The following is a 25,908-nucleotide window of genomic DNA, read 5'->3' on the forward strand; positions in this document are numbered from 1 at the left end:
CTGTGGGTTTCGTCTACAGGTCATGTGACAATAGTCAGCTGTGCTCATGCAGTTCAGACAAAACCGTGATCCTCTGGGACGTGGCACAAGGTCTTGTGGTCAGGAAGTTTCGTGGACACGCAGGGGTAAGCATTGTATAGAACTATATAGAGTATTCAGTTATTACAGCTATTTATTTAGTGCCGACCATTTACATACTGTGTGTCCACATCAGTCCCTGCAGCCGAGGAGCTTACAATCTAAGCTTCCTACATCTCATGTATACATACAGGCACACACATGCTAGGGCCAAGTTGGACAGGAACAGGGGCGGACTGACCATTTGGAATCTCAGGCACTGCCCGAGGGCCCAGGGTCAGTAGGGGGCCCCATGAGATGCCCGTGGTACCTTTTTCATAGGCTTTTTTGAGTTTGGGCAAGGACACAGGGGCCCCATGATCCCCTATTGCCTGGGGGCCCCATGAGTTGTCAGTCCGCCCCTGGACAGGAACTAATTATCTTACCAACCTGTCTTTGGAGTGTGGGGGGAAAAACCCACTCATGGATGAACATGTAAACGCCAAGTAGATAGTACCTTGACCAGGATTTGAACTGGGGACGCCAGTCCTGCAAGTGCTAATCAGTAAGATCATTATGTACATGTCTTCATATGACCGCATATGAATACCACATATGACCACATCCAATACATATTGCTTTACTAGAAGATGCATTGTCACTGGAAGAAGGTAATTTTGTGGGTCGTGTGAGATTTTTATGATTGAGTTTTGCACACGGAGAAGTTTCTGTGCTATATAGTTTGGGCTCTTTTTATATTTATTTTCATTCATTCCCAAGAAAGGCCTGCTTTGGTGGAACCCTCACTAACCCCCGGTTCACCTCTATGTGGTTGGTGCCGCTGCGGATTCACACAAAAATCTGTGCAGCCGCACAGAGAGATTGTGGACCCGCAGGCGGGTGCCATTAATTCTAATGGCACGCCGTCCACACTGGGAAACGCAACCGTACTGGGAACCGAGTTTCCCATGGGGGCTGCGTTTTCCAAAGTGGTGCAGGGACGTCTTCCCCTGTGTGTCACAGGCACGGGAGTCCATTCAAATGAATGGGCTCTAGTGCCTGTGCAAACCACGGCCCGCACAGCCGCATAGATGTGAACCAGGGGTAACTGTCTCCTAAAAGGTTTAATTCCCCACAACTTTATCAGGGTCATAGGTGTGAACCTAGGGTAAAGATGCAGCAAGCAGGTTTGAATGTAGTCTGGGCACCTTCTGGTTGCTGCCTCCCCCAAGGGGGGTTATAGTCTGCAGATTACAAACTTGTTAAGATAAAGTGTAACTAAAGGCAAAACTTTTTTTTTTTTTTTTTTTAGTTTTGAATAGAGTGGAGAGGGATTACTGTCAGTTTTTATTGCTTTCTGTGTCACCATTAAGGAGATTCACCCTCTCTATTTGTCCTGTTTACCATTATCATTGAAAGTAAAAGAAAATTTTAGTTTGTCCCCAGAAAAGGGGAGAAAGCTTCCAATGGGGACACAGTTCTGATGAGCTGGGGGTCCCCAAGAAATTCCACTAATTGGCAGGGATATCCTCTCATTTCCTGTTTGGTTATGGGACAGGAAGTGAAGGGAAATCTCCCCAATGGGGCACAGAGGGCGAAAAAAAAAATTCGGCAGGGGTATAACCCTCCTTTGCTCTATCCAAAATGGAAAAAAAAAAAAACAATTTTGCCTATAGTTCTACTTTAAACAGTGCAGGACCTGTCATTAAGTCATTGACATTTCCCATGTGAGATGCAGTGGGGACATGTCTCAGCTCCAACTTGCAGCAGAGTTGTTGCATTGTGAAAAGTATACCTTCTGGTGCCGCTGCAAGCTGTGGATGGAAGGAAAAGGATCACCCCACCGGCAAATGAGAAGAGGGGAGCACGAGTCTAAGCCATTCCAGTGTCAGCCAATACAAGTGAAGGGATGGACCCCAGGAGTCTAATGTTGAGGAGTGGCCTCAGCCGCCATTCTGTCTACGCCCTCTGATGCGTTTCTTCCCATCGGGGCTTGTTTACAGAGTTAGTGAGGATGTGAGAAGCCAGGAAATATATATATATCATTGGCCGTGAAAAAAAATATCATGTGTGTGTGTCTATGTAATGATAGTAGTTGTTGCATCGTGCCTAGATTTGGGGGACAGGGGGGAGCCCAAATTGAATCTGTCTTGGATAGAAGAGGTTTATTAGGCAGTTATTTAAATGATCAGATAGGGACTGTGTCACGTATCTTCTTCTATATCTTCACATGTTCACAGTAGAGTTTAGCAAGTGCTTCAGCTAGGAATATGCTGTCTCTAGGGAGTGCCAACAAAATCACACCTTCCCAGATTGCCACCTTCTGGCTGGTCCCTCAGCTTACACAATGGCCACCTCTGGGTGATCATTAGCACCCTTTCTTTAATATTCTATATTTTGTTTTCCTGATGCTCTAACCCTTTACTGTTCTTTTGTAGAAGGTAAACTGTGTGCAATTCAATGAGGAATCTACAGTGATCATATCAGGTATTTGTGAACACTACATACTGATCAGTGAGGTCCCCTATCCTGACTATTAGTACATTGCTTTATTTCTCATGTTTGTTTCCCATCCTGAAACAATGCTTGTCTGATATATACCTTTGTTGTTGTAGGCTCCATAGACTCTTCTATTAGATGCTGGGATTGTCGCTCTCGCAAGCCAGAGGCCATTCAGATATTGGATGACGCCAAAGATGGAATATCCAGTGTCAAAGTGTCTGATCATGAGATTCTTGTAGGGTGGGTATTTTTTTGTCAACCTGGGACTGGGACGGACTTTTTGTCTCATACAGTTAGATCCATATATATTTGGACACAGGCACAATTTTAGATTTTTCACGTATTGACCAAAACATATTCAAGCTATAGTTATATAATGGATATGAGCTGAAAGCAGGATCGGACTGACCATTTGGAAACTCGGGCACTGCCCGAGGGCCCGGGGTCAGTAGGGGGCCACATGAGATTCCCCTGGTACCTTTTTCATAGGATTTTTTGAGTTTGGGCAAGGACACAGGGCCCCATGATCCCCTATTGGCTGAGGGCCCCATGAGTTGTCAGTCCGCCCCTGGCTGAAAGTGCACACTCTCAGGTTTAATTTGAGGGTATGTATGTCCAAATTGGAGGAAGGGTTTAGGAACACACTTTACTACACTTAGAATCAACTCCATACCTTTTACCTGCTTAATTGATGAAGAAATAACGAAGGAGTAGCCCACACCTGGCCATAAAACAGCTTTTGATTCAATTGTCCAATTACTTTTGGTCCCTTGAAAAAGGAGGGATGGCTACTCTTAAGAGCTGTAATTCCTAAACCCTTCCTCCATTTGGATGTACATACCCTCAAATGAAACCTGAGAGTGTGCACTTTCAGCCCATATCCATTATAGAACTATAGCTTGAAGATGTTTTGGTAAATACCTGAATAAAACTAAAATTGTGCCTGTGTCCCAATATATATGGACTAACTGTACTTCCTGTCAGGGTCACCCCGTGGTGGAAAGGACAGACTTCATGTCACATAGCTCCTTCTGTCTATTTCGGAGGGACAGACTTTGAATCACATAGCTCCCTCTGTCATTGTTACCCTGTGGTTAGATGGGCAGTCTACACATTACTATTATACTCCCTCCAGTCTGTCTGACTCTGCAGGTCACATATTTACTGCTGTAAATACTGTATGTCCCAGTTGTATCTTATTCCCACTGTGGTCCATAGCCAGGACATTCAGTGACTTATCTTTGTCTTCTTCAGATCTGTAGATGGACACCTGCGTCGTTACGACCTTCGGAAAGGAGAGATGTGTGCGGATTATGTTGGCAGTAAGTCCCTGTCAATACAGATTAATAATCCCATCTCTTTCATTCATGGAGCACCAAATGTTCTGTTTGTTCAGCCAACTTTGCAACATTTTTTAAATAAACTCATTATAGATTAATCCTCACTTCTGTATATTCGGCGCGGTGTGATCACTATCAGTGTATATATACTTGGTGTCATTATACGGAGCGGTGTGATCATTATCGGTGTATATATACTCGGTGTCATTATACGGCGCGGTGTGATCATTATCAGTGTATATATACTCGGTGTCATTATACGGCGCGGTGTGATCATTATCGGTGTATATATACTCGGTGTCATTATACGGTGTGATCATTATCGGTGTATATATATACTCGGTGTCATTATACGGCGCGGTGTGATCATTATCGGTGTATATATACACTCGGTGTCATTATACGGCGCGGTGTGATCATTATCGGTGTATATATACTCGGTGTCATTATACGGCGCGGTGTGATCATTATCGGTGTATATATACTCGGTGTCGTCATACGGCGCGGTGTGATCATTATCGGTGTATATATACACTCGGTGTCATTATACGGCGCGGTGTGATCATTATCGGTGTATATATACTCGGTGTCATTACACATCGCGGTGTGATCATTATCGGTGTATATATACTCGGTGTCATTATACGGCGCGGTGTGATCATTATCGGTGTATATATACTCGGTGTCATTATACGGGGCGGTGTGATCATTATCGGTGTATATATACTCGGTGTCATTATACGGAGTGGTGTGATCATTATCGGTGTATATATACTCGGTGTCATTATACGGCGCGGTGTGATCATTATCGGTGTATATATACTCGGTGTCATTATACGGAGCGGTGTGATCATTATCGGTGTATATATACTCGGTGTCATTATACGGTGTGATCATTATCGGTGTATATATACTCGGTGTCATTATACGGTGTGATCATTATCGGTGTATATATACTCGGTGTCATTATACGGTGTGATCATTATCGGTGTATATATACTCGGTGTCATTATACGGCGCGGTGTGATCATTATCGGTGTATGTATACTCGGTGTCATTATACGGCGCGGTGTGATCATTATCGGTGTATATATACTCGGTGTCATTATACGGTGTGATCATTATCGGTGTATATATACTCGGTGTCATTATACGGCGCGGTGTGATCATTATCGGTGTATATATACTCGGTGTCATTATACGGTGTGATCATTATCGGTGTATATATACTCGGTGTCATTATACGGCGCGGTGTGATCATTATCGGTGTATATATACTCGGTGTCGTCATACGGCGCGGTGTGATCATTATCGGTGTATATATACTCGGTGTCATCATACGGCGCGGTGTGATCATTATCGGTGTATATATACTCGGTGTCATTATACGGAGCGGTGTGATCACTATCGGTGTATATATACGGCACGGTGTGATCATTATCGGTGTATATATACGGCACGGTGTGATCATTATCGGTGTATATGTACTCGGTGTCATTATACGGCGCGGTGTGATCATTATCGGTGTATATATACTCGGTGTCATCATACGGCGCGGTGTGATCATTATCGGTGTATATATACTCGGTGTCATTATACGGAGCGGTGTGATCATTATCGGTGTATATATACTCGGTGTCATTATACGGCGCGGTGTGATCATTATCGGTGTATATATACTCGGTGTCATTATACGGTGCGGTGTGATCATTATCGGTGTATATATACTCGGTGTCATTATACGGCGCGGTGTGATCACTATCGGTGTATATATACGGCACGGTGTGATCATTATCGGTGTATATATACTCGGTGTCATTATACGGCACGGTGTGATCATTATCGGTGTATATATATACTCGGTGTCATTATACGGAGCGGTGTGATCATTATCGGTGTATATATACTCGGTGTCATTATACGGCGCGGTGTGATCACTATCAGTGTATATATACTCGGTGTCATTATACGGCGCGGTGTGATCATTATCGGTGTATATATATACTCGGTGTCATTATACGGAGCGGTGTGATCATTATCGGTGTATATATACTCGGTGTCATTATACGGCGCGGTGTGATCATTATCGGCGTATATATACTCGGTGTCATTATACGGCGCGGTGTGATTATTATCAGTGTATATATACACGGTGTGATCATTATTGGTGTATATATACACGGTGCGGTGTGATCATTATCGGTGTATAGGTACTCTGTAGGTACTCTATAGTTTCATTATTATAGAGTAATTATTATTGACGTATAGAACTGGGTGTCATTATAAGGCTTGGTGTGATTGTCTGTCATTGTCATTTACAGTCACCAGTTTGGTTTTCCTGTAGTTTTCTGTATTGTTCTTTTTTGCAGGTCCCATTACATGTGTGAGTTTCAGCCAGGATTCACAGTGCCTATTGGCTTCATCCCTAGACTCCACACTCCGCCTCCTCGATAAGGACTCAGGAGAACTATTAGGAGAGTAAGTGGAACACTGCGATGATAAATAAAGATGACTCCAACCACGACCCAATCCAATGGTGCCACTTCCATATCATAAAATGTCAGCTTCCGACATTGTACAGTAAGCTAGTGCAGCAGCAATTAAAATGTGCAAAGTCTGGTAAACTATAGTAGCTACAGATTTTCTGGGTTGTTTTTTGCAGATCAGTCAGCTCTGAGTGGTTGTTCGGGGATTTGTTTTGCGTTACAGAACTTGAACACTAGTCTAGATTAGCCATTCTCCACCAGGGTTCCTTCAGAGGTTGCTAGGGGTTCCTTGACCTCCCATCTGATAGAGCCTTCATAGATCCTGGCTTCATCACGACTTGGCAGAGCCAGGAGCATGATGCCAATGATCTATAAAGCTGTCTGTAAGGATGGCAGTCTAACCCTCAATGGATGGGGAACTTTCTTTCCACTGACCACCAATCTAAGATACTTTTTTCAATGACCCCAATGGACAAATCTTATCAGGGGTTCCCTGAGACAGGAAAATCATTTCAAGGGTTTGCCCTAGTAGAAGGTTGAGAAAGACTAGACTACATCATTGAGCAGTAAAGCAAAGCTACACACCTGCAGTTCTAGATGACTAAATGCAGCATTTAGCCCAATGAACATCCACGTTTTCTTTTCCTTGGTGCTATATTGAATTTTCATTACTGTGTTACTAAAGGGAACTTGTCATTGCAAATTCTGTTTTACATTACATAAGATATGCCTGAACAGCTTTCTAATTTCATGATGTAATTGTCAATGTGTAGGTAGCAGGCTTTAGGTGGGACCAGCCTCCACTAGGCACTCTTGTGTTATTTTAGAAGCAGTGTATTTGGTAATGGTCACTGAACTACCGATGCCATACCTTGTGAGGTCATGTTTTCCCAGAACTCACATGCCCATGGATGTGGGGTGGATGTTTGTAGTGTAAGAGCCATGGCTATAGGAGGCACACAGACTGTGTATTTGTATTTAAAGCATGTCCAAGCCTAAAAACAAAAATGTAATACAATGCAGTATATTTTTCAGCCCTGGTTCGCACTGATGCGGTGAGGAATTTGCAGCGTTTTCAGTGCAAATTCCGCACCACATCAGAATCACACTCCGTTCATGCTAACCGCTGCGGGTGTGTATGTTAACGACACCCCCACATCGGTCCGCAAAAGGCAGTGCAATGTGCAGAATCAGATTGTATAGGTGTGAATACTTATGCGGTTTGATTCTAGTGCAGATTAAAAAAGGATGCTGCATGTTTTTGGTGCAAATAGAGCAGTGGTTCTCAACCTGGGGGTCAAACGACCCTTTCACAGGGGTCCCCTAAGACCATCAGAAAACACATATTTCCGATGTGTAAAGAGCAGCTACTGTGTAGAAAGCAGCTGCTGTGTTGAAAGCAGCTACTCTGTTAAAAGCAGCTACTGTGTTGAAAGCAGCAGTATTGGAGGTAAAACGACACTCATGAATTCTAATTACTGGGTAAATAATTTTATGGTTGGGGGTCACCACAACATGAGGAACTGTATTAAAGGGTCACGGAATTAGGAAGGTTGAGAACCACTGAAATAGAGCCATACAAAATGTATGGCTCCAATCGCAACGCATACAAATCAAATGTGATTTGTACAGGAGTGCGGTTCCTGTGCGAATCACATGGGATTTAACATACAGGACTGATGTGAACTCAGGCTAAAATCATTTCCAGAATATACCTGTTGATCTTACTAGGAATGCTGTGACCTGGTCATTTCCTGTGAGTCAAAAAGGAGTCAGAAAAATCTTTGTCTAAACTACTGGCACCTTATTCCACCATGTAATGGAGAAGAACAAAGGCAGACATGGTAGAAGTCCAGCCTGTTTGATAACTATGGCTCCCTCCATAGATGCATTAAAGACATTAGTGTAGACACAAGGGCACAGGAACAGTGTTCTTTGCAGGATCACCAGGTAAACATAATGGAGAAAAAAAGACGACTAATGCAGCCACCGCATCTAAGGAACTACAGTATGTTACATTTTTGTTTTTAGTACATTGGGGTGGTGTGAGCAGACCCTTACTTTGTTTTGCCCTATCAGGTACACAGGACACCAGAACAAGAGCTGCAAGCTGGACAGCTGCCTGAGTGAGAAGGACACGCATGTGGTCAGCTGCTCTGAGGATGGGACTGTCTGTTTCTGGGACTTAGTCGAGGTGATTTGCTTTCCATCATTACAAAAAAAAAAAAAAAGTTTATATATATTCATTCCTAGTAGGAAGCAATCTCAGATATGTTCTATGCATCAGTCTGAGATCTCAAAATTCCTTTTCAAGATGTGCGCTAAAGTGATTAGATTTGGGAGCCACTCGCTCCAGCTTGCTGTTTATAGGGGGTAGCTTTAGGGCTGTCATAATCATCTAACAAGTCACTGACCCATGGAAAGTGAATTGGTAACTCTTAACTACTGGACCTGCCAAGAGATGGATTAGAAAACAGCTGGTAAAATTGCATCTTTTGATTACACGTATGAAATGGTTGTATCCATATTGCCATCCTGACAGGTTCTCTTTATGTATTTGCCAATTACACAAAATTAAATTTCAGTCTTAATTAGATGAATTTTCTAGGTAGTGTGCCAGAATTAAAGCAGCCCAAGTTGTATATCCTCATTGTAGCCAGAAAGCTAGTTTGTTTATCAGATGTCTTCTTTTCTGCATCGTCTGAGCAGTAAATTTGCTACTGAAGGGAGTTAATGCCAGTTAATTAGTTTTAAGTTAATGAGATAAGTGAATCACAAAAGGGAGTTATTAGCAGCTGTGTGCTGCCCATAAACCACCAATACTCCTTAGATTCTAGGATGCATTGAAAAAAGGAGAGAAATACAGTGGATATAAAAAGTCTACACACCCGTTAATGTCAGGTTTCTGTGATGTAAAAAAAAATTAGACAAAAATCATTTCAGAACCTTTTCCACCTTTTAATGTGACCTATAAATTGTACAACTAGTTCAAAAACCAAACAAAATCTTTTAGGGGGAGTAAACATTAAAAAAATAAAATGTGGTTGCATAAGTGTGCACACCCTCTTGTAACTGGGGATGAAGCTGTGTTCAGAATTAAGCAATCACATTCAAAATCATGTTAAATAGGAGTCACTACACACCTGCCATCATTTAAAGTGCCTCTGATTAACACCAAATAAAGTTCACCTGTTCTAGTAGGCCTTTCCTGACACTTTCTTAGTCGCATCCTACAGCAAAATCCAGGGTCTGCAGAGAGCTTCCAAAGCATCAGAGGGATCTCATTGTTGAAAGGTATCAGTCAGGAGAAGGGTACAAAAGAATTTCCAAGGCATTAGATATACCATGGAACACAGTGAAGACAGTCATCAAGTGGAAAAAATATGGCGCAACAGTGACATTACCAAGAACTGGACATCCCTCCAAAATTGATGAAAAGACAAGAAGAAAACTGGTCTGGGAGGTGGACAAGAGGCCTATAGCAACATTAAAAGGAGCTGCAGGGATATCTGGCAAGTACTGGCTGTGTGGTACATGTGACAACAATACCCCATAGCCGAGACATGACGAATATGGGAGAGAGTGGCAAGACAAACCTTTTCATACGAAGAAAAAATATCCAAGCCCGGCTAAATTTTGCAAAAACACAATCGGAAGTCTCCCAAAAGCATGTGGGAAAATGTGTTATGGTCTGATGAAACCAAGGCTAAACTTTTTGGCACAAGAACACTGCACATCACCAAAAGAACACCATACCCACTGTGAAGCATGGTGGTGGCAGTGGTGCTTTGAGGCTGTTTTTCTTCAGCTGGAACTGGAGCCTTAGTCAAGGTAGAGGGAATTATGAACAGTTCCAAATACCAGTCAATATTGGCACAAAACCTTCAGGCTTCTGCTAGAAAGCTGAATATGAAGAGGAACTTCATCTTCCAGCATGACAACAACCCAAAGCATACATCCAAATCAACAAAGGAATGGCTTCACCAGAAGATGAAAGTTTTGGAATGGCCCAGCCAGAGCTCAGACCTGAATCTGATCGAACATCTGTGGGGTGATCTGAAGAGGGCTGTGCACAGGAGATGTCCTCGCAATCTGACAGATTTGGGGTGTTTTTGCAAGGAAGAGCGGGCAAATATTGCCAAGTCAAGATGTGCCATGCTGATAGACTCCTCCCTGAAAAGACTGAGTGCTGGAATCACATCAAAAGGTGCTTCAACAAAGTATTAGTCTAAGGGTGTGCACACTTATGCAACCAGATGTGTTTTATTTTTACTTCCTAAAAGATTTAAGTTTGTTGTTCAACTGAGTTGTACAGTTTATAGGTTACATAAAAAAAGGTGGAAAAAGTTCTGAAATTTGTAATTTTTTACATCACAAACCCAACATTTTCAGCTGGAACTGGAGCCTTAGTCAAGATGACATTTTATATCCACTGTATTTCTAGTTACACAGTAAGGGCTTGTTTGTCTTTGCGGTTTGGGGAGCATCAAACCTAACCCCCCCCCTATAGTTGAGACATGCAATGACATCCACACCCCATGCTCCAGGGGGCTCGTGCAGCCTCCCTGCCATATTCTGTTTTACACCTGGATAAGAGGTCCGGCATTAAAAAGGAACAGCTCCTCTTCATTTTCCTCCAACCACTGAAATCTGGCTTTTCATCCTCTCTCTCCCTCTGGCATTCAGCGGCTGCACTGTTCATTGTGCTATTCAAAATAAAAAAAAAATAAAAAAAATTGAAATTCTGAACCATTTCATTTTGTTAAGGTGGAAGTAAAGTCTGTTTTTTAGGTTTTTCCTACGGGCAAGCCTTTAACCAGAGGATTTACCCCCCTTCCTGACCAGGCCATTTTTTGTGATACGGCACTGTTACTTTGACAATTGCACGGTCATGCAACGCTGCATCCAAATTACATTTACGTCCTTTTCCCCCCCCCCCACATATAGAGCTTTCTTTCAGTGGTATTTGATCACCTGTTTTAATTTTTTGCGGGGGGAGACCACAGATAATACTGGGGAATAGTCCCTGTGCTGCCCTTGTTTAGGTACAGCTTCCAGAGTGCAGTTCCTCATTAATATCCTGATTACAGGTAATATTACATTTCAAAGAGGCAGCAATGGCAAGTAATACCATCTCTCTTCTTCAATCCTGCAGGGCTCCCTTGTATACAAACTCCCAGTTAGTAAAGGTGTTATCCAGTCGCTCTCGTACCACCCCACAGAACCTTGTCTACTAACCGCCAGCGAGGGGGAAGTCCAGGTATGGAGAGAGGCAGCTCCTGAAGAGGACTCATCCAGCTGACCAAAAAAAAAAAAAAAAAAACACCTCTGTATATATGCACCACTTATTTTATTTCTTTTTGTAATAAAACAGAAGCAAAATACCATTTTCAGAAACTATTTTATTTTTGTCAAAACATTAACTTAAATACATAAATTAAAATCACCGCAACCATGGCTGAAGCGATTCAGCACAAAATATGACAGCCCTGCCATTCTCATGTAATATAGGACGACGGGGAAATCAGACTGTAGGCTGGACTACAAGTGACAGCTGGGTCTGTACACCATCACTGACCACTACCAAATCCTGTACACCATCACTGACAACTACCAAATCCTGGTGTATACAAGTAGCCATGTTAAAAAAAAACAAAAACGAACCTGTCAAAACAAATATGGGAACTGCCCACTGCTGTCTTTTCTTTTAAGATTACAACTTTATACAAGTATACAAAAAAAAAAAAGTCAAACATTTTTACAACTATTCTTTTCAGAATGTACCGATTACACTAATAAAGCCCTAAACTGCTCTGCTTGTATTTTTTGTCAGATGCCATTAAGTTATGAATAGCCTATATGAAGTTTGCTGCTGAAAAAATGGAACCTAAAAACACAAAATAATAAATAAATAAAAAGAGAAGAAGGGGAGGTACTTTAATTTTTCATATAAACTATATTTAAAAAAACAAGTAAAATATACCACTGCCTGTGGATGGTACTTTTTTTTTTTTTTTTTTAATTACCAAACAAAGTAAAAAAATAAAACTAGGAAGAATACAAAGAAAAAAAAAAAAAAACACCACCCCAACATGTAGATATCTCTCTATCCTAGAGAATCCCTTAAAACCTAACCCCTGGTTCACACTAGTCAGGCCGTTTAGCCCATGTGTGCGCAGGCACAGCAGCCCATCGATTTGATTTGCTGCTGTGCCTATGTTTCACACAAGGAAAAGGTGCATGTACCTTTTCCAAAACGCATCCGTTCAGAAACCACATGGTCTTTTTCCCAATCGAGCTGCAGGATGAGATGCATGGGGGGTAGCATTCAGAATGAACAGTACCCTCAATGTGTCTCGCAAGAGAAACTCATTGATACCCACAGCCAGCCACATTGTGCGGGCTAGTATGGACTAGCCTTAGTTCACCTTTGTGATCATGTTCCAAGTTACACCCATATCTAGGGTGTAAATATCCTCCTTCCGCATAGCTGCATCATTCATAGGAATCGGTTTATGAAAAAACTGCAGGTCCTGTATGCCATCAAGGCATAGACGGAGGGTAGTTCTCAATGAAGCACAAGTGCAGTGATGTCACCACACTATTCTATTGAAAGTTCCTCCAGCACTGTAACCAAAGACTGCATGAATAGTCTGCAGGAGTCAGAGCATTGCACCAAAGATCAGCTGATTATTTTTTGCATAGGAGCCTGGAAAGTATTGCAACTGCAAATAAAAATCACATATTGGGTGCATTCATTTTTTTTTCTCTGCAAAAGGTAGGACTTGGCCCTTAAAAAGGTACCATGTCCTGGGTTGTCACTCAAATAACAGGGAGCGAACAAAGATGACAGCGCTGCCATTTTGTCCTATTTGCATTTCAACAATAGTATTCCCATGTTTTCACTCCGATAGACTTCCTAAAGTGGTAATCTTTCCAGCTCTATTTTATTGCTGCAATAAGGCAGACGTGACCCTAAGGTAAACCTGCACTTTGCCCATGCAGGGTGTAAAGCAGATCCCTGCATCATCTAAAAATACATTCCATTAGATCCATCACCACAAAGGTGTCCGTTTATGACACACAGAATAGCGGAGATTCAGAGGATCACAGCTATTCTCTGGTCATTCACAGTTTATGACACCCAAGAGAATATGTTCAGCCCTTCTCTGGAGATCTGTGTTCTCCCTCCAGATTCTCCAGCCCAGAGCTGGAGAATCAGAGGGACCGAAAACTAAGCAGAGATAATTTACCTCTGCTTAGTAAACTGATCTTTTACTGTAATCTCGCGAGATTATAGTAAAATCAGCTGTTTTCCAGCGTTTGTAGACCGTTCGCCCTTCGTTTGGAGAACTGATCAACATATGCTTCATAAACGGCATTCACAGGAGAACTGTGTTCTCTGAGAATGCCAGAGAACTGAGCAGCGATCTATTACTGCTGGTTCATAAAACGGACACCTAAGTTTGCTACCAAAAGCAAATTAAAGGAGCAGCTCTGTGTAAGCTCCAAATTGATTTTAGTCAGAGCTTAGACAAGGCTGAGATCAGTCTTCCTGCCCTATTGGACAGCACTGGTCCAAGCTGCAGTACAGTGCCCAAAGAGGAAGGGAAATAAGTCACATTATCCACTATACCCAGAAGACTGGGTATTTTCTTTGCTACCAGCGTAGGAGTGACATAAAAGGCAAGTATATGCATACGTTGACATAGCAGAGGTTCACTTTATCAATGATCAGATCTACCCCTTATGCACAGGAGGAAACGCCACCTAGTCACCCTAATAGCACCAGCCAAGACGACCCTTCTTGAGGGCCACCAGTCAAGAGACATCTGCATGTATTCTGCAGAAAATTTCTATTGGCTGAGCAGAGAGAACTGTTGCCATACTGTTAAATACCAGCCAAACTATATGACACAGTTCTTGCTCAGCCTTCAGCATCCGAGTGGGCAAGCTGCCTCAATCAATTGTCAGGCAGCAGGTACCCTTAAAGGAAACCAATACTGAGAAAATAGGGAGCCTATCACTTCAGACCTCTCCTTCTGAGAATGCTAGCTGGCATGCTGGCCCAATGGCTTCCATACTTCCAGATCAGGACACATGTAAAATCTGCTGTTTTGACTTCACTAGCTTCATGCTTGTTTTAGACATAGATTGGTGGAGCCAGAGGCAACCAAGAAACTAGTATTCTTACGAGAAGGTCAATGATAATAGAATCTATGAGAAGGTCATCAATAATAGAATCTATATCAGCCAATTTTCAACCAGGGATTCATATGCATTGGTGGATTGACCTCCCACATGATGGTGCCTGCATAGTGCTAGGACCAAAAACATTTGACAGAACCAACTGTATAAAACCAGTTCTTATTGATCCTAGATAAGTTACACTAACAGTATGGGATAAATTCTTCCCACTGACCATCAAAGTAAGAGACATTCTTCACACTGGCCACAAATATTAGAGGGCGCTACCCTAAACATTGAGTTAAAGGGGTCTTCCTTCATTGCCCTTTCCAAATTGGCAATTTTTGGAGTTCTTTTGAAAAGTATTAAAAAAATACTTTTGTATTTTTTATTTTTTTTTTTGTAGAGGAAGATTTTTTTTTTTTTTATGTTTTTTTTTACAGGGTCCAAAACCGGGTGGTAGATACTGTAGGTATGCAACATTCTTTATTCTTTTGTTATTAGTAGATCTACTTTTTTTACCATGAGCTGCAGATCTAATAATTTAAGTTGACGGTCCTTCAAGGTTGAGAAAGGCTTCGCTATATTATCCCAGTACAGGTTTCCTATAATTTGTAGGTCTTTTTAAAAAGGGGGTGCATTGGTGGGCATAATCAAGTCAAACTTTGCTTGACTTGGTGTAATAATTTGTTTTCTTACTTTAGTAACACTTCCAGCTACTGAACCAAAAGTCCAAGCATTCCCGGTCACTGAGTTTGCAACTCTCCTGTCCTTGTAAAACAACATATATACATATCTATTTACATACAATTTTCTATCAGGATACATAAAATTTATATATTTACATGCATGCTGCAGAAGCCCTGGAACCCTGCTGCTGCTGAGGATAACAGGTTAAAAAAAACAAAAGGTAACAGTGCAGCACCCAGAAAACCAGCATGCTTTAAGAACGGAGGGACTCTTAGGTGTACATTTCTCCATTTTATGGATCCTGGTCTTTCTGCTTTGTGAAATCTGCATGTCTCTGCGCAAACGTCTGTGCCACCAGCAGAGGAAATACCAGGGTGGCATCTGCATAGACCTGTAAAGGGAAGACCATAGAGGAGATTTATTTGGTTAGAGTGGTGCTGATTTGAAGTAGTTGTAAAGGCTCAAGGTTTTTTAACCTTCCTGCATTCTAAAACACACACACACAACTTACCTGAGCCCCATCTTGATCCAGCGATGTGCATGAGAGCCTCAGCTGTCCTGGGACTCTCCCTCCTCATTGGCTGAGACAGCTCCTGCTACTGTCAGTCAATCACTGCCAGTGAGTCAATCAGAAGAGAGCAGGTGGGGCAGAGCCATGTTTGTATGAATGGGCGGAGCGGTGGCTCAGGAGCGAGCCTTCTTGGGTGCCCCCACAGCAAGCAGCTTGGCAGGAGAGGGGGGTCAGGAGCACCGGTGGGAGGACCCGAGAGGAGGAGAATCAGGGCTATTCTGTGCAAAACCATTGTGCAGAGCAGGTATGACATTTTATTTAAAAAAAAAAAAATCTGCCTTTACAACCACTTTCAGGAACTTGGTTTTATGATGGAATATAGATATTCACAAACCTTGACTGGGTTGGCATCCATGCGAATCTTCCCCCATGACACTGCTTCATCAGGTCTGGCACCAGCGTCCGAACCATCAAATTCCTGCGCTGTGTTGATATACACGGCATAATCTGCACCATTCCTCTATAGCAGAAGAGCAAGGATGGCAAAAAAGATTTGTATAGAGCTTGTTCATTATTTACAAATTTTCTATGGGTTTGCAGCAAAAGAGGAGGAGGCTAGGGAAGTTTTTTTTATATATTAAAGTGTCCAAAATACATTACATGAGGAGTTTGCTAAGACTGGAGCAGAGAGAAAATCGGGAGCAGATGTGCATTGCAACCAATTGGCCTCGAGCTTTCTTTTCTAAAGCTTAAAAGCAGAGCTCCAGTCTCCTCTGGGGGAGGGGGGAGGGGGGGGGGGGGGGGGGGGGGAGGAGGAGGAGGAGGAAGGAGGGGGACATCAGCTTCCGATCGCCTAGGCGCCAGGGGTAGGCAACCTGTGGCTCTCTAGCTGTTGTGGAACTACATTTTCCATGAGGCATTGCAAAGATTACAAAACTGATAGTTACAGCTATGACTTGCAGAGGCATGATGGAACTTGTAGTCCTGCAGCTCAGGTTGCCTACCCCTGACCTAGACGGTTGGAGTGGGAGAGGGTACAGGGAGCAGGGGACAAGTCGTTAAAGCAGAACTTCCCTTTTTGGTGATACTCCGCTTAAAACTGAAGCTAGAAGCGGATTTGTTACTATACAAAGCTGTTTTGTATGCGGTCTGCAATATACACGGCTCAAAAAAATTTAAAGGAACACTTTGAAAACACATCAAATCTCAATGGGGAAAAATATCATGCTAGATATCTCTGGATGGGGTTGTGTGTTAGGAATGTAAGGATGGCCCGTCGTTTGATGAAAATTATCCTACAGAGGACTGAATTCAAAGACACCCAAAAATCAAAGTGATAAAACGATGCAGCAGGCGAGTCCATTTTGCTGAAATTTCATTGCAGCAACTCAGAATGGTCCTCAGTAGTTTGTATGGCCCCCACGTGCTTGTATGCATGACTGACAACGTCGGGGGAGGCTCCTAATGAGACAACGGATGGTGTCCTGGGGGATTTCCTCCCAGATCTGGACCCGGGCATCACTGAGCTCCTGGACAGTCTGAGGTGCAACCTGGTGGTTACTAAAAAACTGGAGCAGTCTGCCACAATTATTTTTTAAGACAGCAGTGTTGGTTTTTCTCAGTCCCCTTGTAACAAAGTTTCATTACTTGTTGATCCTGCCAGCAGATTCTTTATTTTTCTACTTCCTGTAACAGGTCAAGATGTCCAGCAAAAGTGGCTATTGTAATTAGTGCAGCTGTCAATTGATCAGCAGGGGGCATTGACTGGTGCAAGCTGGGTAAATGAAAAGCTGCCTATAAAAATCACACACGAGGGCGACAATCATCCTTAGCATTGAGAGCTGGCGGTTACCCTATTAAAGAATGGCTCATAGAGAACAGAGGACGGACAGGATCGCCAGAAATTTATTGCAAATTTACTCAAATATAAAAAAGATAAAAAAACATTTGCACAACTACCTTTACAAGGCACAAAAGGGAGCACGTATTTATTTGGGTTTATATACACTTTAGGCCCTGTTCCAGATGCACCTTAAAACCTACACTCACCTACGTGGATGCAGTAGCAATGTGATGCTGCATCTGTCCCCTGACATAGAACTGAGCCATCAAAGACTGCTGATCACTCAGTTCTCTATCTCCACTGAGCAGAGAGAGCAATGACTCACTGGCTCTCTGCTCTGCCCCTCCAGTGAGCTTTTAGTGGCTTGCTGAGAGGCTGAGCCAGCTGCTTAGTCAGGCATCTGGGTGTATCCAGACATTAAAGTTGGGATCTCTCCAGAGTGTGGACCGATTCTGTTACATAAACGGGCTTTAGGCCGCTGTTGGCTGAATACAGGCACAGGAGTGCAGAACGAAATGCACTCCTGTAACCTACAGGAGAAGTAGGGCCAAAAGAGCTTTGGCCCTACTCCTCCTTTAAATCTCCATACCTTTTGTACATGGTGCGGTTAGGGTGGTAAAGTATATCTAAAGCCACATTTTATTAAGCCCCTCAATGCACACAAATACACACCACATCTTAGGGATCTTAAAATGTCTGCCTCACTTCCTGCTCTCAGCAACATCAGAACTAGTGAGGGTAACATCCACACCAGCCCAATGATATACTTGTTTCACATTTCACTGCCAGGCTTCACAAAACAGAAAAGCTGCAGGAATTGCCATTCTAGGTCCTGTCGCCCTAAACCAGAGGCAGCAAAGGCTGAAGAACTTCATGAAAGACCAGTGATGGTCTTCTGCTGCTACAGAAATAGGGTTCCATAGATAGAAGACACTTTTGTCAGTGATAGAGGATAAAAGCAGCTCATAGGAGAGCTGGCACTGAAGACATAGCACTGGGAATCCTCTACCTCTGTACATAACACACAGGGGTACAGACAACACCCAGCACAGGAGAGACAGCGAGATATATATATTATACACACACACCTCCTGGCAAAGAATTCACATGATTATAGAAGCCTGGAGCCCTTGGAGGCCTCCACATTCTTACCATGAGATTAGCATTGCAAATGTGGTGTTTAACTAATCCTCCTCCCAAAATGATCATTCCCGTCTTTTTGGCAAAGACCACAGAGGAATTCAGCCGGCGGATATCTGGATGGAAAATCAAAAGTGTAGAAAAATTATAAATCAATCAGTTTTGGCGGTTTTCTACAGAGGACCATAACAGCCATTCCCATAGACATGTATTATGAGACACTACCAGCAAGAAGCTGGATAAAAAGCTGTAAATATACTATATTGTAAAAAAAATAAAAAATAAAAAAAAAACACTTACAAACTCCCCTTATATAATCTAAAAATTGCCTAATCAGCCTTTTCCACCCAATAGAGCCTGAACAGCAATGAAAAGATTTTTTTTTTTCCCATCAAGAATTTCTCCTACACTTAGAAAGACCATAGTCACAAAACAGTAAGAGTAACGTTAGAAATTTGGAAGATGGGTGTGTGGAGCCATAACCGTGCATTTATTCGGCATAAAACACTGAACCCCTGGTGCGGTCTTAGAAGAATTAGGCTTCACAATGGAGCAGATAATAATGGAATGAACTATAGCCTATATTTTTGAATCAATATTCTAGTCTATTACAGAAGATCTTATGTGTACCTTCTACAATGTCCAACTTTAAGCCAGGATTCTTGTACGAATGGAAATAGAGCATATCACCCAGAGAGCCATCTGTCAGTGCTGGGCTGTACACAGGGATATTGTTCTGTACAAAGACAAAGAGAAAACAATGACTGCCACAACCTAGGTCTTATAGCTCCTCCTGTGTCACCCTGTAGTGGGAGGGTCCTCCTGGGTGGTGTTACCCTGTGGTAGGAGGGACAGACCCTAAGTCACATAGCTCCTCCTGTCGGTGTCACCTTGTGGTGGGAGGGACAGACCCCCATGTCACATAGCTCCTCCTGTCGGTGTCATCCTATAGTGGGGGGGGGGGGGGGGGGAGAAGACTCAACGTCACATGGGTCCTCCTGTCTGTGTCACCCTGTAGGGGGGGGGGGGGGGGGAAACTCAACATCACATGGGTCCTACTGGGTGGTGTTACCCTGTGGTAGGAGGGACAGACCCCCATGTCACATAGCTCCTCCTGTCTGTGTCACCTTGTAGTGGGAGGGACAGATCCCACGTCACATAGCTCCTCCTGTCTGTGTCACCTTGTGGTGGGAGGGACAGATCCCATGTCACATAGCTCCTCCTGTCTGTGTCACCTTGTGGTGGGAGGGACAGATCCCATGTCACATAGCTCCTCCTGTCTGTCACCTTGTGGCGGGAGGGACAGATCCCATGTCACATAGCTCCTCCTGTCTGTGTCACCTTGTGGTGGGAGGGACAGATCCCATGTCACATAGCTCCTCCTGTCTGTGTCACCTTGTGGTGGGAGGGACAGATCCCATGTCACATAGCTCCTCCTGTCTGTCACCTTGTGGCGGGAGAGACAGACTCCATATTACAGATCTCTGCCTGCCTGTGTCACCCTGGGTGGGAGGGACAGACTCCATGGCACATAGCTCTTTTTTGGCATCATGAATACTTACCTTATAGGCCCAGTAATAGACAGAGTCTGGGTGATTAATTTCTTTCCCTAGACGAGCAATCATCTTAGATGGTGTCCACTTAGTCCCCTGTAGTGGAAGACATTAAAATCATTGTGGTTTTGTGCAAGTCACACCAATTAAATTGCCCAGTCCTCACATATTCCCTCACCTCAGTGTCTTGCTCTAACACCATCTGGTCCAGTATTGGGGTGATCCAGTCCTCAAACAGACAGTAATTATTATTTGGAACAAGAAGATTACCGATCCTGCAGAAAAGACTTGTAGTAAGGCATCAGAGCAAACAAAAAGGCAGGAAGAATCAGCAGACGTATCAAGTGATCACAGATGAGAAAAATAAAACAACTTGGGTCCAATGGTCAGCAGGTGAAGGAAGGAGAAGATGAAGAACGCTCATTGTAGAGGGATGACAAAGTCAATGACCACATTAAAAAACAAATGTACCTGTTGATGCCCTTTGGCCTTAAATCTGCCCCCTTCATGCTGAAGTCCCCCAAGTATGTGGGTGCAAGACATTTTATCAAGTCCTCTTCTATGCCACCTGCTGTTGTTACAATGACATCAACCTGCACAGAGGGAGGAAAAAAAAAAAAAAACCCCACACAGACACATTAAAGTGCAAAACTCTATGCAAAAATCATTATGTGCAGTATCAAATGTGAAATCCTTCATTAATTCTTCTGTATACGCCCAAAGCTACATTTATTCTTTGCACTTTTAACCTGTTCAGCCTGTTTCTATTTCACACTTTTGGTCATTTCCAGTAAAGGGCTGACAACACTGCTCCTGAATTTACAGCAGTGTTGTCAGCTTTCTCTGCCAGTATCTCCAGTATGGATTATGGATTAGAGGGCTGTGTAGACTCTTCCCAAAGTGCAGATGTTTTCAATATAAAGGAGCTATGATGATTTTAGACTCATTTAGAAGGGTCTTGATTAAAATATATCTGAAGTCATGGTCTTTGTCCACTAGTTCGCTCAGAGGGCGAACACTGCCTCCTCCATAAGGAGGTCGACAGCCCCAATTAGCTATGAGATGCAGGCCCCGCAGGTTCATAAACTCCTTTGGGCAGCTATAAATCTGAAGCTTGATCATTCGGCCTTTTTAGCAGTTATTGTATCAATATCCGTCTTCTCATGCGCTGCCCTCGCTATGAATGACCCACTGGCCCATATTGTATCATTTTGTTCCCTTACCACTTTTTTTTTTAATGTATTACCTGTTGTATTGAGATCTTGTGCTGTACATTGTCTTCTAAAAATCTCAAACACTTTGTAAAAGAAAATATATTTGAAGTCAAATTTCCTCTGTCTTCCCCTCCCCAGTGCAACTACAGCATGATAAATTTGTAGCAAGTCACAAGGGGATGGGGTTTAACAGGGGCTGATCTGTGTCAGACATTTGAAAACACAGCCAGGAATTGCACAGGCACCAGGATTTGCATGTCTGTCCTAGCATCTCAGTGGATGCCAACTCTGACTGATGAACAAAAGATAGTAATGACATGGAGCACTCACAACTGATCATTTACCCTTCTCTTCTCCATCTACACCTCCTCCCTTGGCCAACTCATACACTCTCACGGCTTCAACTACCACCTCTATGCCGACGACACACAAATCTATCTCTCAACCCCCCACCTCACCCCCTCGGTCTCTGCCCGAATCACACACCTACTGAGCGACATATCAGATTGGATGTCGCTCCACTTCCTTAAACTGAATCTCTCCAAAACCAAGTTTCTTGTCTTCCCCCCAGCCTGGACACCACCCCCCATTGACTTCTCCGTCACATCCAACAACGCCACCATCAAACCCGCCCCGCAGGCCAGAGTACTTGGTGTCATTCTGGACTCCAACCTATCCTTCCAGCCCCAAGTCCAATCTTTAACAAACTCGTGCAGACTCCACCTCCGCAACATCGCCAAAATCCGCACGTTCCTAACCCCAGAAACCACTAAACAGCTCATCCACTCCCTCATCATATCACGACTCGACTACTGCAACTCCCTCCTCACTGGCCTGCCTCGCCACAGGCTATCCCCGCTTCAGTCCATCCTGAACACGGCTGCCAGACTCATTCACCTTTCCAACCGCTCCATCTCCGCCACCCCCCTCTGCCAATCCCTCCACTGGCTTCCGATTGCGCAACGGATCAAATTCAAAATCCTAACACTGACGTACAAAGCCGTCCACCATACTGCCCCGAACTACATCACCGACCTAATATCCAAGTACCGCCCAGCACGCACACTCCGCTCCTCACAAGACCTCCTTCTCTCTAGTTCCCTGGTCTCCTCCTCCCATGCCCGCCTCCAGGGTGTCACCCATCCTCTGGAACTCCCTGCCCCAACCCATCAGATTATCACCTACTCTCCTCTCCTTTAGGCGCACCCTGAAAACCCATCTCTTCAGGGAAGCCTACCCCACCCCCTGCTAACCTGCCGACCTCCTCCACTCTTCCTACCACTCCATCCCCCACAGCTATCTCCTCCTGTGCCACCATCCCCTCCCTCCTAGATTGTAAGCTCGAAAGAGCAGGGCCCTCAATCCCCTCATGTTTTGCATTGTATTGTTATTGTTCTGTCACATGTTCTGTCCCCCTTTGTAATGTACAGAGCTGAGCGAACTATTGGCGCTTTATAAATACTGTATAATAATAATTTAAAAGCAGTGGTGGTCTCCTTTCTTTTTCTAGAGGGTCTCAAGTGCAGTCCCTGACATTACCAAAGGGCTGCATATAACTAGTGACCAGGGGCGGACTGACAACTCATGGGGCCTCCGGGCAATAGGGCATCATGGGGCCCCTGTGTCCTTGCCCAAACTCAAAAAAAGTCTATGAAAAAAAAAAAAAAAAAGTACCAGGGGCATCTCATGGGGCCCCCTACTGATCCCGGGCCCTCGGGCAGTGCTCGAGTTTCCAAATGGTCAGTCTGCCCCTGCTAGTGACTATAGCACTAAGAAAAATGCTCAGAAAAGAAGAGCCACGCAAAAGGAGATGGTTAAAGACTGAACATGTCTGCCTATTCTGGCCAGTTCCTCTGATGCTAGGTCCACTTACAGTTCACTCTCCCTTTCCACACGGATACATTTAAAAATCTAGAGGTATACTTTCATTTCTCACCATGTTGTGTTCTGCCAAATAACGGATGATCTCTCGCACACCGGAGCTGATCAGATTGGAAGTGTATCCCAGTAAGATGACACATCCCCCAGGGGATGAAAGCTTTGTTTCCATCTAAGGGATTAAAGACATCATATGGACATCAACATTCATTTCACTTTGAATAAAGGGAACCACGTACGACGATCCTGTAATAACAGACAGCAATTTACATCACGGCAACTGTACTGGAATCCTAAATATACGTTACACCCAATATATGGTGATGGAATGAGACTGGGAATTGCAATGAATGTAATGTCACTGAAGTGCCTAGATGTGAGGGGATTATGGGCAGGGAAATGGATGTTATGAGATAATCGCGTGATATTCTTCGAGAACTTCTAGAAGAAAAAATACCAGTACAGGCGTACCTCGGTTTACGAATTTAATGCGTTCTGCGGGACTTTTCGTATTGTGAAAAATTTGTAAACTGAAACGCAGTTTCCCATAGGAATGCATTGAAAACCAGTTAATCCGTTCTGGAGGTCAGAAAAAAAGTTTTGTTTTTTTTTTTTAAAAGTCTTCTGTTCAAAACTCTTTATAAAGTGCACATTAAAGGCATAAATACTGTACAGGGCCAGGATTAAAAAAAAAAATTGTAAATGTATTGAAAACCAATTAATCCGTTCCGGAGGTAAGGAAAAAAAAAAAAAAAAGTATAAAGAGTTTTGAACAGATGAGGTCAGAAAAAAAAAAAAAAAAAAGCCTTATCTTGTTATACTTTTTTTTTTTCTTCTTTTTTCTGACCTCCAGAACGGATTAATTGGTTTTCAATACATTTACGAATTTTTTTTAATCCTGTCCCTGTACAATATTTATACCTTTAAAGTGCACTTTATAAAGAGTTTCACAGATGAGGCTTTTTTTTTTTTTTTTTTTTTTTTTTAAAGTGCACTTTAAAGGCATAAATTCTGTACAGGGACAGGATTAAAAAAAAAATTTGTAAATGCATTGCAAACCAATTAATCCGTTCGTATTGCAAAAAAAAAAAAAAAAAAAAAAATTGTAAACAGAGGCATTATTTTCAATTATAACCGAAAATTACATTAACCGAGGCACACCTATATAAGTATTATGGGATACATCTTCACTTGTGTGATGAAATGTGGTCCCCCTTCATGTCAGAGGTCCCCCCATTATACAGTTCCCTCTTCACATCAGAACCCCACCTTTTGGCAGCATGGCACAGGGCAGGAGGTGCACTTCTGTCTTCTGAATGCTGGGGGTGGCCCTGCATGCTGCCTGCCCTGGATCAGCATCATGAATTCCATTGGTGCAGACAGACTAGCTGTGAACACCACAGAGATGAACAGCACCAAACATCCTACCCTAGAGCATCACTAATTGTTATGGTGCTGGTGGGCTGAGCTGCCCGCTCAATGGTAAGTCATGGTGGGGACACACTGCAAATTGGGACCCATGCTTATGGCACCCTGGGGGAAATCCAAATGGCACCCCGGTTGAGGAATGCTGTTTAAACAAACATTTGGACTACTGTTAGATACACGGTGTGCAGGCAACAAACTTTTTTTTTTTTGTCTATGCCGATACTGGTCAGCCTACTAGTAGTTGCTAGAGTAGCCCCTTATTCCAGCCCTTGTCCAGTAATGCCGTACTAAGGGAATATATTGAAAGCTTCACAGACCAGGACCTACATTTATTCCTGCTGATAATCCAAACAATGCCCACCCACCTCCTTTATCTTCTCACCATGTTGTTGACCTCCCGTACAGCCTGGCCATAGTGCAGGGCCTGGAAGCCAGTGGTCATGTAGCTTTGTAGCAGAGCCTCATAGTTGACCCCGCGATTGAAGTCATAACCTCTGACCTGGGGCGTGCCTTCGGGTAGGGAGTCGCTGGGCATCAGTACAGCCCCCTTCGCATCACTGGGCAGTCCTTCTGCCATGGTAATGTTCTGTGACTGTAATGGTTAAAAAAAAAGTAAGAAGAGAGTCGAAAGTAGGAGCAGAACAAAAATAGATAAGGCTGGAGTTCCACTTTAATAGAACACAAATATGGAGGGGGAAACTTGTAAACATAAGTCACTTCTAAAGTCATTGAAAATAAAGGCATTCACTATACTGTCTCTTTAGATTTACCAGATATGTATTGTGAGGGTCCAAGTAAAACAATCATTCCATTTGTATCCAATTAGACAGATACTACTCTGGTAGATCTAAAGAATGGAAATAAATCATGTCTACTTTAAAGAGAGCAGACAGGGTTTTCTAATATTCTAGAAGGGGCATGCGGGTGCGAGGGGTATAGAGATCTATAAGGGGATGCGGTTGTGAGGGGTATAGAGATCTGTAGGGGGCTTTGAGATCTATAGGGGATTCATGTGTGAGGGGTATAAAGATCTCTATACCCCTTATACCAGCAACATCCTATAGATTTATATAACCCCT

At 43.2% G+C, this 25,908-nt stretch overlaps 2 protein-coding genes and 1 non-coding gene across 3 annotated transcripts in view; 1 reads left to right on the forward strand and 2 right to left on the reverse strand.

Annotated features, from left to right (window-relative positions):
• Positions 1-11,772, forward strand: part of WDR83 (WD repeat domain 83) — a 17,684-nt gene extending 5,912 nt beyond the window's left edge. Inside the window, exons 4-10 of the mRNA XM_089688704.1 lie at positions 20-125; positions 2,496-2,544; positions 2,673-2,799; positions 3,814-3,881; positions 6,269-6,377; positions 8,465-8,579; positions 11,541-11,772. Coding sequence (XP_089544830.1) covers positions 20-125; positions 2,496-2,544; positions 2,673-2,799; positions 3,814-3,881; positions 6,269-6,377; positions 8,465-8,579; positions 11,541-11,687 — 721 coding nt within the window. The 3' untranslated portion in view covers positions 11,688-11,772. The remainder of the gene's footprint in view (positions 1-19; positions 126-2,495; positions 2,545-2,672; positions 2,800-3,813; positions 3,882-6,268; positions 6,378-8,464; positions 8,580-11,540) is intronic.
• DHPS (deoxyhypusine synthase) lies at positions 11,768-25,421 on the reverse strand. The gene is made up of 9 exons (XM_089688705.1): positions 25,212-25,421; positions 23,460-23,573; positions 20,781-20,902; positions 20,488-20,584; positions 20,319-20,405; positions 19,387-19,492; positions 18,769-18,872; positions 16,168-16,293; positions 11,768-15,653 (listed from the first exon to the last, which is right to left on the reverse strand). Exons 1-9 carry the CDS (start codon positions 25,404-25,406, stop codon positions 15,555-15,557), a joined length of 1,050 nt encoding a protein of 349 aa, XP_089544831.1. The 5' UTR covers positions 25,407-25,421; the 3' UTR covers positions 11,768-15,554.
• On the reverse strand, positions 18,549-18,674 carry LOC149453175 (small nucleolar RNA SNORA57). The gene has a single exon (XR_016314733.1). It is a non-coding gene; the product is annotated as a small nucleolar RNA SNORA57 (small nucleolar RNA).
• Positions 25,422-25,908: the final 487 nt, after the last annotated feature.

The sequence above is a fragment of the Staurois parvus genome, unplaced genomic scaffold (assembly GCF_062004578.1).
Source record: "Staurois parvus isolate SC_StPar_1 unplaced genomic scaffold, SC_StPar_1.0 ptg000450l, whole genome shotgun sequence".
NCBI lineage: Eukaryota > Metazoa > Chordata > Amphibia > Anura > Ranidae > Staurois > Staurois parvus.